The following is a 12,793-nucleotide window of genomic DNA, read 5'->3' as shown; positions in this document are numbered from 1 at the left end:
GTTTGAATTTTCAGGTTTTTTAGTGTTACTATGCAACACATCTTTAACCTCACTCACTCTCACTCTCTCTCTCTCCTATTTTGCCCCCTTTACTCACAATCTCACCTTGCTCTGCGCTCACTAGGTTTTAATTTGTATGTCACACCAACACAGTGCAATGTTAACAGTCTTTGACTGCTCATAAGCAGGTGGAAGCGACTCCAGAAAGTAGAGAGTAAATTACAGCGAGCAAGGTGGAAAAAGTAAGATGAATACAGAACGATAAATGAAGAGGGATCAGTGCAGTGGTGGTGGTAGAAATGTAAATGAAGTAACTGCGGGGAAGAGGTGAATTAGGGGAAAGACGGAGATTTGAAGGAGGTATCGCAGGAACTGGAGGCGAGATAGATATGCAAAGCACAGGAGCAGCGCTGTAATTCCAATTGAGCTTCTAGGCTCGTTGTTGCCAAGCGAGAGTTCAACGGAGGAATCGTTCCCTACCCTTGGCCAATCACGGCTGACGTGGAATGTAGCGCTCGCGGCGAGCAGCAAAGACTTGTGGGTAGGACCGCATTTTGCACGGTCACCCAGTGGAATACATTATCATCTTAATGATGCTTTAGGTGCAGATGCATGTCTAATGCGCTGGTGTGGGAGTGTGTGTGTGTCACTCTCCTGTGGAGTGGAGAGGGCAGAGAGCTGTAATCACTCTCACGCACACCTGTTCTGACTGGAGGCGGTCTGCGGCGCGGCTGATAGGATGAGAGCGCAGAGGGAGAGATGTAGCAGCGCTCATGATAAACGAGTACGTAGGAGGTCATTAAGCAGAGCAGCGAGAGAGGAGGAGAGAGAGAGGGAGGCAGGGGGCTGAGAGAGAGAAGGACAAACACAGTGAAGATAATTAATTTGGAGTTTCATTAGCAGGAACTTGCATGCCTGGGTGACTGCATGTGTGCAGCGGCAGGCGACTACACGCGTTACCCCACGCGCACAGTGTGAGATTTAACACACAATCACACATCCCTGCGCATCCGCAGTGTAAGATCACACGCTTAATCGCACAACCCTGTGCATTCTCAGTATAAGACCTCAAATACCCTTAAAAAAGAAGACAAAGTATTGAGGTTAAAAGGAAATCAAATGCTTAAATATTTCTTATTAAGAGCCCGTCTCCTCTAGAGGTATTAACATGCACACACAATCGCTCAACCCTGCACACCCACATTGCAACATTTCACTCACAATAGCACACCCAAAGACTACAACATTAACCCCCACACACTTGACAAACAAAAAAAATAGAGCAAAATGTAGATGTTGTTGTGGTTAGGCACTCAGCTGTATCAAGAGGGTGATGACTGAGATGTTTATCAACCTTCTGCTGGCCCTCTTTAACATGATGTTACGTAAACAGTGAGAAAATAGATGCCTTTAAAGATATAGACAACATCCTGCATTCACTCAAATACGAATTATTGTTGTTAGAAACATGACTTTTCATAGTACATAAAGACATTTTAAAGAATTCTATTGTCACAATTTTTCTGAAGAAAAAAAAATGGTCGGTAATATCATACTTAATATAGGAACTATATAGGTACTATGTCTTTACAAAAGAAGAGAAACACACAGAGGCGAATGGATGAGTGATGAATGATTGCTGATGGGGAAGGGAGGAGGAATCTGCAGTGACAATGATAAAACATAGGTGCGACCCACATGCTAATGTGTGTTTTTGTTGTAGAGGTCGAACTGTTGCTGTCAGGTTAATCTAAGGGCACAATGAAAGCCCTCTACAGGCTAAGCTACCGGCATTACCCCCCTCTCTCTGTTTCTCCCTCACTATGTCTGGTAATTGACACCATCTGCCTAGCCTGCCAGCCACTGGCAATGTGACATCGCACCAGTTCCACACCTTCCACACTGAAGCCTCCAGTAGCCCTGCGGTGCCACCCTCTTTTGGCATTCGGACATTTTTGAATCTGCAGGGTGTCAGAGGTGAAACAAGGGGCGTGGGGGAGGCGCAGAGGAGAAAACCGACCTGGCAGATCTTGCCGTTTATACTGAATTAATTGCACATTACACTGTGGAACAAATTTATTTTTCACCCGACCTTTTTATAGTTCTTTTCTAAAGCTAATAATTGTGGTAACATTTATTTTCATGTAGCATAATTTTTTGTGCATTTAGCTCAAGTAAATTTTGAGCTTATATCATTAATTACGATATATTGGTATTTGGTCTTTAGACCAAATATTGGCGCAGTTAGTGAGGAACGTGGGAAACTGTTTCATAAGAACTGGGGGAAATATATCAGGGAAGGTGGGATGAAGCGATGATGAGGGACTATATCTGGAACTTGGTTCGTGAGGACAGTCTTAGTCATAAAAAAGTTGCGGGATAAATGTGTGAAAGTATTCAATGGTAAAGAAATGCAAATTTGTTACACTATGTCATGGATCTTATAATACTATGCTAATTTTGTAGGTAATTTTATGTCAGTTGTTTCATATATATACTTATATGAAGTCTTAGTATTTTTCTCTTGGGATTATTCATGCATCACCTCTCTGTCTTCCCGTTCCTTTCCTGAAAGAGTCCAGTGGCACTTTAGAGATGTATAGGCAGCGGGTCTCAACACAGGCCCGTGACCTTTTTATTTGTCTTTCACTCCCTCACTCCCCTCTGCGCTGCCCATCTATCTCTCTGGTTCCTCTGAGAGTCATGGTCATGATCCAGAGCGAGGTGTCTCATTGGCTCGTGTTAATAAGTGCAATGGGAGAAGTGAGCTGAGGGCTGTTTCAACGTCTCGGAGTCCCAGCCCTATCCCCTCTGTCTCCACATCCAGTATCACATGTTCTCTCGGGTCAGGCCTCCTGCGGCCCCGCCAGCTCTGTTTAGCTCCCAGCAATGTGGCTTCAATTTCCTTCGTTTTGAAATGGTCATAGCCCCTTTGCGTCTATCAGAAGTCTTGGTTTTTGTTTTGTTTTCTTTCTCTTTCCTTTTTCCTCTCTGCTTCGTTTTGATCATTCTTTACTTTTATCACAAACCCCCTGCATCGCAGGAGTGCAAAGAATTTGTTGTGGGTGACTCTTGACCTCCGGCCCGTAGGGACGCAGTTTATAGGCTGCTGTTCAGAATAGCTCGCTGGCAAAAAACTACAAAAAGGGAAATGCAGGCACCATAAATTAATTTTTTATGGTCTTGGAGTTCCTTTCTTGTGTCAATCCCTCATAAGACAACCTTTCATAGATGGCTGATTGTATTGAAATTTTCTTTTCGACTTTAAAGGCACGTGTCAAAGGAACGTTAACAACAGGCTCAGCTCGAACCGAAGGCATATGTTACGGACCCAGTTTCTTGTGAAACTCTTACATGTAATCCCATGGGTGTGTGAGCTAAAGTGTTCCAGCGCTCTGACACAGAGAGCTTGTGTAGTGAAAAATCCTGCTTGCTGAAAAATGAGTCCCTTGACGTAGTGAATTATGGGTCTGAAATAGAGCTCTTTATTAATGTAGTCCAGGATTCACGCCAGCGGAGGTCTCCGAAATGATGCCGTGCTGTGGATCTCACAGGAAGGTTTCAAATATTAGACTGAGCACACTTTATAGGTTCAGTATTTTCCCTAGTTGATTTATTTGAATATTTTATGTGGTGTTTTGCTAAATGAGACTTTTCTTATAGGGTTTTAGCATGACGTGCTCAAAATTTCAACAATTTATTATTCAGTGAGAACATCAAATGTATAGAACTGAAGATTGAAATGTATGGTCTCTCTTTCTCTGTGTTGGAGGAAAACAAATTAATGTCTATGCAGGCATTCTATACCGCCCCTGTGTGTAGTGTGCAAGGATTTTAAGAGGTCTTTCTCTTCATAAAGAGGCCTCGTCCTGCCTGTCAGTGCATGTATGTTTTTTTAAGCGTATGGCATGTTTACTTTTACTTGCGGCTTGCCAGAAACTACACGCTCTGCTGCATGTAGGGGAAGGAAAAGCATACTTATGTTTAGTCTACATAGCACTTAAGTAACTTTGTAGGGAGATTGGCTTCTTCCTATTCTAATCTGTGGAGAGGATTTATGGATCTGTGTCACAATCCATATGTGTTCCTGTGTCAAAACATTAAGAATATGGGGAGGAAAGTTACATAAGCTTGAAGTTTCTTGATTTTAAACTTTTGTCAGTTGGTATTTTGCATCATTTAACTTTGTCTGTTTTTATGTTAATGAGAAAACGTGTTGGGTGGCACAACAGTGCCCCCCAATGTTTTATCTTCCCCCAAAAAAGATAAGTGCTGTTAAAAGATAAGCTTCTTCCACTGACATGTACATACTCTTGATAGTGTATTCTGTCTAATAGTGTGTTTCGCTTCTGTTTTGCAGGCATCTGATGTAGGATCAGAGAAGCTGTTCTCACCTACTCCACCAAAAGGTAAAACACTGGATATTCATTTAAATGTTAATATTTCCAGGGCTCGAAATTTGTCCGGGACAAGTAAATGTTTTGTATGGGCAAGTGAGAGATAATAAAAAAATATCAGTGCTAACAAAAAAACGGTCTTTGCTAAGAATAATAAGAATAAGTGCAGTAGACAGAGCTGCATGTTTGTGTGAATTGCGTTTCTTGTGGTTGTGCTTGTTTGTGTGTGACAGCAATCATTGGCGCACCGCATCTAGTCCATATATCTAGATACGGAATCCTGTTATTTATATGTCATCTGGCTGTTCTGCGTGTCGGAGTGAATGAGATGTACAGATTAAGATACTACACATTGATGGTCGAGGTCTGCGTCTGCACTGAATGAGGATATAAACACAGAGCAACTGTGGAAATGAAGTTTATGAGAGTTTATTTTCAATCATTTTATCGTTTGAGTAAAGCTATCGTCAAGTACACACTAAGACCGTTTCTCAATTCCAAGAACGCAAAGAACTGTTCTTGTGTAGTCCGGTCTTGCGAGGCAACCTCGGAAGAACAAACTTGGATAGACGTGCAGCAATGACTTCTGGGATTTCAAGCGGATTCCGTAGGCGCATATTATCTAGGAATTTACTGCTGCTTACTATAGTAAATATCACTATAATATACTAAAGTAATTTATGTGGGCAAATATACCTCTATTTTATAGTAATATTTTTATAATAATAAAAAACTTAAGTTAACTAAAAATTATATTACCCTAATTTATCCATTTGTATTTAACATTAATGTAATTTGTTATCTGCCTATTTATGTGATGAACTTCACATGCATATTTTTTAATGATGACAACAGACGTTTTTACTTGTGCAACAAACTGTTTTGCTTGTCCTGACACCAATAATAACTACTGCTTGCCTTTGATCTATAGTAATCATGGAGAGAATTAATATTTGTACTCGGACGAAAGTCGAGTGTGATGAAAAATTGACTTGTCTGAAGGACAACCAACCACATGACAATGCTTAATGTCAATACCTGATTTCAGTATGTAAATATTCTGTATGGATGGATTACTTTATTACTTACTTTACATTACTTTTCTTTACAGCAACCTCTATTTCCATAAGTCTAACAATAAGCAATATGTTTCCATTGTCCTCTGTGATTTTATAATAATTTGATATTTTCATATCAATGTTCCGTTCACACCTGTTAAATATATTTTTTTTTGCAGGTATAGTACTGCTTTTCTTATTTGTTCCATTAATGTTGAGTGGTACACATATAGATCTGCACAGGAATAACCAAAAATTCTCCCCTGTTTTAATATGGGTGTAGAGCACAGAAGAAAGCAACTGGATAATTCTGGTGCAGCACTAGTGGCTGTGTGACCTGGGTATGGCAACTAAGATGTTATGTAAATAAGTTAAAACAGTTCGTATTTTTGTCCTTGTGTTTTCAATTCGTTTTCAATCGGCTGCTCATAGATGGCCGGTTTCGTTGCCTTTTAATGTGTGTCCAAGTTTAGCTCAGAACAGAAAGGCGGCACTGGAAGTTTTGAGTTGGTTTAAATCCAGACTTTGTAGCGGAACTAAATTGTGAAATGTATTCTGCTTGTTGCACAGCACAGAGAAGCTGTCAGGTTTAACGCCATAGTTGTGATGCCTGGCATGAGTCCTTCAGAAAGCCTTTACCCGCCTCCGCCTGCTCTATGAATACAGAGATAAGAGGAAGTGAGAGAAGACATTTTGAAACTTTGATCTTAGAGGAAGAGTAGAACTTGTGACCAGTGTCTAGGTTCAAAATAAAGTTGTTTTAGGCATACATGGTGATGAATTGAGCACCAACTGTCATGTGGTTCGGACGCTGTTGATGAAGTCAACTGTTGTTGCCATAACATGCGTGTTAATCTGGGTTTGTGTTGATTCAGAGATAATTCAAAATCCTGCTAATGTGTCTCACGCAAACATGCATCTCAGGGATTATAGTTGGGGAATTACACTCACAGAAAATCCCATTCCCACACACCATGGGTATTACATGAATGATCGCAGAAAGCGGATGGGTTTGCCAGATTAGGACTAGAAAAAGGAAAAGTGGGAATATGTGGATTAAGTTATTTAAAACTGAAGGGAATAAAAATCATGCTTGCTTGTTGATGCGTATTTTATGTAGGGCATGGATTTTGCAGGGATTGTATAACCACTGATATACAAAGTTTCACTTAAGATTTAGTTTGGACTTCAGTTAAACTTTTTCCATTTTAAACTCTTTTAGGTCTCAGCTGGAAGCATTTGGCTCACTCATCCAAAACGTATATTTTGCCTTAAATTGTAAAACAAGGTTGTTAAATTCATTTAAAAATTCCCTATGGCACACATGCCCTTTCACTTGCTACTCCAGTTGCTATAATAACTCTTCTTACAACAGCCTCAAAGGCACTCAGCAAGAACTGTATCATTACCCCGTTACCCCATTGTCGCCACTGAATGTGGGTTCTCCAGCCCTTTTTTCCATGGAATGCAACATTCCTCTGGGCTGTTATTCTAGATTTGGGGGCATAGTGGCATATGTGTCCCATTACAGTTCGTCCACCGAGACCAATCTGAAGCTAGCTCGACTCTGATACCCAAATTGGTCCGCCCTGGAGAACTTTTGGCACAATGATCACTTGCCTAGCTCGGGCCTTGCGTTAGAGAATTGCATTACAGGGAAATACCTCGCCACGCATGTGGTGCTGCTTACGCAAATATGCATGCGTCTTTGTTTCCCCAAACAGCTTTGGCGCGCACCAGTGCTCGATTTGCTTGATTTTTGTCCCCTCAGTTAAGGACTGTGGTGGCATACAAGTTTTTAATTAGTTTACCGTAAGATTAGTTTTTCCATAATCCATGTTTATATGATTGCCATGCTTTTGTTAAGTAATATAGGTTTGCTCTCCACCTAGCAGTGCCAGGTTTGTATTTCCATCAGTGAATTCTATTCCTATTGTGAATTTGTTCTTGGATTTGCGCAGAATAGTTCCACATAATTTGATTTAAGATTATTCTGGCTGATTTAATACATCTTTCATAGGAATGCAAGCAGATTAAACCAAGCTCCCTAGTGTTTGTGAATACTTAGTGGTGCTTGCTGAAGCAAGCAACACAATTAGGGACCTCAATAAAAGAGACTTTGCCAGACTGTCTGTCTTTATGTCATACAGTCATGTATAAAATATAGCTTGGTGTATTACTTTTTTATTAAATTTGCAGAATACAGCTACTACAGAGCTATATAAACTGATTGTTGATCTGATTCAGAACTGTTTGAGGCATCCGCTAGCAACAAAATAAGGTTAGAGGGTCTTGGCATAGTTGGAAGGGGGTTGGTCTTCTTAATTTTCCCCTTTAGCGAAGCCAAGACGCACCCATATTGTGCGTGAGGTCTGTCATGCAAACCTGGTGCATGCTGGGATAAGGAAGGAAGATTGCGGTGAAAAGCCATTTGTGAAGTGGATTTCTGGTTTGCTAATCCTGATTAATTTTGACCCGTTGTGCTCATTTTTAAACAGCGTATTACTGTACGCGGGAAGCACCGCCAGCTCTCGGCCAAACTGGAAGCTTAGCGGCTTTGGAAGGCTTAACAGCAGATGGCATTTTAAGCCAGATTTAATAAATTGTTTCCATTAAACTTACCGGCCCACACATACTGGATTAAGACTGTAGAACAAAGGAAGAAAGAGAGTGAGACGGCAACAAAAACGGAGGGGGGTAACAGGCATCGCCACAACCATACAAGATCAAATTGATAATGTGCCTCGGCCTTGCGGCTTTCGCTCTTAATCCACTGTAGCTAAATTCAGCCCGTTCGCTAACCCACCAAAGCAAATTTACCTGTCCGATCTCTTATGAATAATATTGACAGTCCGTACAGCTGACTGTTATCACAACGTATATGATTCAGGATTAAGAGCTATGTCTGGCTTTTTTTTCATTTTCTTGATAGCATTTGGCCGATTTAATTCCGTGGAGGATGGATGCTGCTCTCCACACCCCTCCTCGCTGTCCCCGGGGAGCTGCAGGGTCGTTCTCTAAGCACTCATTATATGCTACACGGCTCAGGGTCTCCGTGTCGAATCGCTAATCAAGCACTCTGTCTGCAGGCCCACGATTCAATAGTCGTTGAGTGGCCTTTGTTCCTACCCGCTATTTGCTGCGTGTCAATAAAAGTCTGCTCCCTGCTCCGCCTCGGCGGAGAAACCCCCTCTGCACACGCCCTCCCTCTTCAGCCATTCAGAATGTACAATGTGCTCTCCTCCCTCTCCTCCTGCACGGGCGAAAAATAGAGGGAGGAAGAAATGAGCGGAGGCCAGCAGGGGTCAAGGGATTAGGAGGAAGAGATGGAGAATGCAAGAGTGTTTGTATGCAGCTCTTCAAGTCCGCCGAGGTTAATGCTGATGTATTGCTAACCTTAGCTCTGCAGTGTTCGTGGCCTCTTGGCCATTAAATAATGAATAGAGGTTGACCCCTTGACCAGCTAATCAGCTTTGCAGCTGTTGGATTGTGGGAGCATGGAGAAAGAGAAGTCAGGGTCGGACCTGGACGGCTGACGTTAAAAGTGTACAGACTGGGGGCGGGGAATATTTCTAGATTAGCTGCTATATTAAACCTACCAGTCATTTTGTAGGTTTCTGTCCCCTGTACGTGTGGAAATAGATGTGTTTTTGTCTAATAAAAGCCGAGCCAGCTGCTATCGCGTGCAAATGTTCTTATCCACGATTTTTTCGTTTGCTACCCTGCGAGTCATTTGGTGGTAGTAAACGGCGAATGTCATTGTCTTTTGTGAGGGTGATTGTTTGTGCCTGTTCGCCCTTTATTCTTCTTCAGCTCTTTGTCTACACACACCCAAAATGTTTTGTATGTATTCAATTTCGATATTTCCGACGAGGGAACTACTCGCTGAATGTGATGGTTTCATAAATGTCGTCAGCTCCCACTTGGCTCACTAAAACCAAACTGCAACTTCAGCCGAAATGGAAGAATGGCATTCATATTTCTTTATTATCTCCAACCTTTATTATTTTCCCCGCCGTTTCGGAGCGAATGGCCGTTTGTTGTGTCGGCTGGCTGGCATGTGTGTTTTCCTTTCATTTCTGGAAAGCAAGCGTTATGAATGTTCCTCTTTATTGATAGCGCTAACCCTGTTTGTGTAGTTTTGCCTGTCAGGGAGATGAAAATAAATAGCGAGAACGTGGAAAAGATAAAACATGTGTTTAATTATTAATTGAGCCATTACTGACAGAGATTGCCTTTTTGATAAAAGCCAGGAAGCTGCTTCAGGGGGAGAAAAAGCAATTACTGAAGCTATCTACCTCTTTCCCTCCACCCGCTGTTGTGCTCTGCTCAAACTGAAAAACACACCCTGTCGACCAACCTTTTTCATAAATTATTTTAATTTCCTTTCAATATTTATGATGTTTTAAATCATGATTCCATTGTGATTTCTCTTTATGTAGAGAGTGCTATAATACCCAGGCTGTAATTAACTATTAACTTAACTGACAAGAATAGTTTTTTATGTGCTTCTGAAAATAATATTTCGTCTCCGCGTTCGTTTACATTTTCAGTCGAAATGCCGCACATAGTGTATTGATTTTGTAAACGTCTGGCCATTTGCTGAAATGCTATAGCTGTTGCTGTGTATTTAAGCTGACTGTGCATGAGGTATTGATATTGCAGTAGCTTGAATTTGTTGAGATTCTTTGGCAAAGGTCTGCACCTTATTGATAAGTTATAACTTAACCTTTTAAGTACTCATGCATACAACAAACTTGGCTGAGAACTTTAAGAAAAAATAAACGGTGTATAGAGATTTTATTTGCAAGCAGCATTATTGGCCTGCTGACTTTATGTAATGATATTTATTTATTTTTAAATAACTACTTTTTATTGTCGCTTAATGGTAGCATCGCGTATTGGTAACTCGCATTAACATTTATTTCTGTAATGATTTTCACAATTGTTGCAAAGCAGTATTAAAAATACATTTCACATTTTAAAATCAGTTTAGCAGTAAGCAAAAGAGAATTCATATAAAACTTGAGATAATTGATAAAATTATTAATTTGGTGCCACATTTTCATAAAACAATAATCATCTGCAGAATTGGCATCAGGTCTTTATGTTCATAGCGGTGTAAAGGGGTTACACAGATCAAGCATGAATAAATTACACAAATGTGTGTTTTTACAAACAATGCAAGCGGTATGATATGTGTAGAAGTTTGTGAATGACAGGTGTCCAGATTGGAAATCTGCAGAACATTTCTGCAGTAAAATCTAATCTTTTTTTTAACCCAGTCATAAAATTATAGAATTGACGCTTATGTTTCACAGAAAGCGAAAGACCAGCCATTCCAGATTTATCCTCCATAAAGTAAAGCCATTATTCCTCAGTTGGAACGCCTTAGAGAAAAGGCTTACACCTCGCAGTAAGCGTACCCTGGGCTGCCAGTATAAGCCTGTTAAAACCATCCTAACCCTATATCATGGCCACCCTGAGACCAGACGGTGATGAAGCAGTGCTCTTGACATGATCTAGTAGTCCTACAGTGAGGCGAGCAGCTTGTAAAGTTGAGGTCAGGCCTCCTCAGAAGTCTGCCTGTGTTTTCGCATGGTAATTTTAGCACTCGTGGGCCAGCTAATGACCGGTTCCTTTCAAGAGTTGATTGCTGGAGCTCCTTTAACTATCCCCAGTGTGATCATTTCCACTAGGCATGGGATAACCATCAGTCTAGCTGCAGGCTATATAATTTTTTTTAGCAAGAGAGTCTGTTTTTTATCAGGGGGTTAGAATAGGCAGCGAATATCAAATATGTAGGCTTCGTTCTTTATCGCTGGTTTGAAGATGATGCCAGGATGAGATCTTTAGCGTTGTGTTCTGCGTTTGAAGTCGATGCTGTTCGCAGAGAAGGTTGTTATGCTGGCTAGCAAAGCCAGATGGCTGCTGCTTGTAGCCAAACATGAAGCTTGGATAATGTTCAGACACTGGCAGAGGCGAATCGCAAGACTAGATGGATATTGCAAACATGCTTGTAATGGATTCGTCATTTCGGGAACCAGTTCAAAAGGATCTTATAAAGCCTGGAATTTTGCGGTCGAGCACAGGAAGGAGGTTAAATGAATAAAATTCCATGACCAGGAAAAATATAAAGGCACGTCCACGCTTGATGAAGTTCAGAGGACAGCGACGTGGTTGTGGTATGTTATGGTAAAGTATTATTCACATTAGTTGGTATTTACATTCAGGTTGTAATGTGTAAGTGTACAAACACGGGTTTCTGTGCATTGAAGTAACTCAGCAGGCACGTTATTCCATCTGCATTCATCACAGTGAAGTCCTGCAGCTCCGAGACGCTTTGTGAGGTTAAGCTAATTAGCCCTGAAATAAGCACATGGTAGCAAACCGCAGAGGGACGCTCTTCAGTGAAAGATGTTGCACTAAGATCTCGTACTTTACATTCAGACGGTCATTAATCGTTTTGAGCTATGCTAAGACACTTGCAAATACAGCTCGGCGTGAGCCTCTTGCTGCTGAAAAGAGAAGGAAAGGAAAAAAATTGAAATCCCCAATCTGTGTGGTCTTCTATTAATCAAACAGGCATCTGTTCTCTCTTGCGCCGAGCTCAGGATAGCCTCTTAACAGCCTCCTCTCAAACGGCCCCATTCAGACCCAGAGTGGCTGTTATTTTAGCACCACGTTGGAGAGCAGCGGAAGAGTGGGACGCTGAACCCTGCTGATGTGTTGCCTCGCTGGGGAGAAACCGGATAAGAGGGTCCCAGGAGTGGATCTCAGCTATGAAGAGTCATTTAGAGGAAGATCTCACTGACTCTCATATGTGTGAGGGGGCTCGAAGGGGCGGGTTTGGTATAGGCGTGGAAAAGACAGACAGGTATTGAACTAGCACATCTCTTGTCTACTAGAATGCTGTAGAAGTGCATATGAATTTTAGAATCGCATCTAAATACATTGTAGATGTAGAATTCCAATCTATAGAATATAAAAATATCAAATGGGATCCCTTCACTTGTTTCTCCTAGACAAGAATGAGAATAAATGTAAAGCTAATATGATGATATTGAGTTAATTTCTCACCATAGTCTCCCAGAACCAAATTAATGATGTGAGTTATGTTATCCACATTTACTTTGTAGCGCTATAGTATTACTCTCATTTGTATCTGTTTTTACTTATCAAGAATTGTACTCTGAAACTTGCTGATATGCCAACGAAACATAACTAAGAAGTCCAGTAAGTCTCCTGAGAAATAAAAGTGCAAACTTTGAGTAATAGGGTTTTCTTCTAGGCAAGATATGCTTGACAAATGCATTCAGCTCACGTTATGAACCCCTA

General features: G+C 41.1%; 1 protein-coding gene across 12 annotated transcripts in view; it reads left to right on the top strand.

Annotated features, from left to right (window-relative positions):
* fbrsl1 (fibrosin-like 1) overlaps nucleotides 1-12,793 on the top strand; it is a 245,130-nt gene that overhangs the window by 208,111 nt on the left and 24,226 nt on the right. For 11 of the 12 annotated variants that reach the window (XM_056745377.1, XM_056745375.1, XM_056745383.1 and 8 more), the window contains one exon: nucleotides 4,361-4,409. In XM_056745377.1, the coding sequence (XP_056601355.1) occupies nucleotides 4,361-4,409 (49 nt within the window). Of the gene's footprint in view, nucleotides 1-4,202; nucleotides 4,266-4,360; nucleotides 4,410-12,793 lie in introns of those variants that run through there. The other variant, XM_056745386.1, reaches the window with a different exon arrangement.

The sequence above is a fragment of the Triplophysa dalaica genome, chromosome 4 (assembly GCF_015846415.1).
Source record: "Triplophysa dalaica isolate WHDGS20190420 chromosome 4, ASM1584641v1, whole genome shotgun sequence".
In the NCBI taxonomy this organism is placed as follows: domain Eukaryota; kingdom Metazoa; phylum Chordata; class Actinopteri; order Cypriniformes; family Nemacheilidae; genus Triplophysa; species Triplophysa dalaica.
This window is presented reverse-complemented; position numbering and strand designations above follow the sequence as displayed.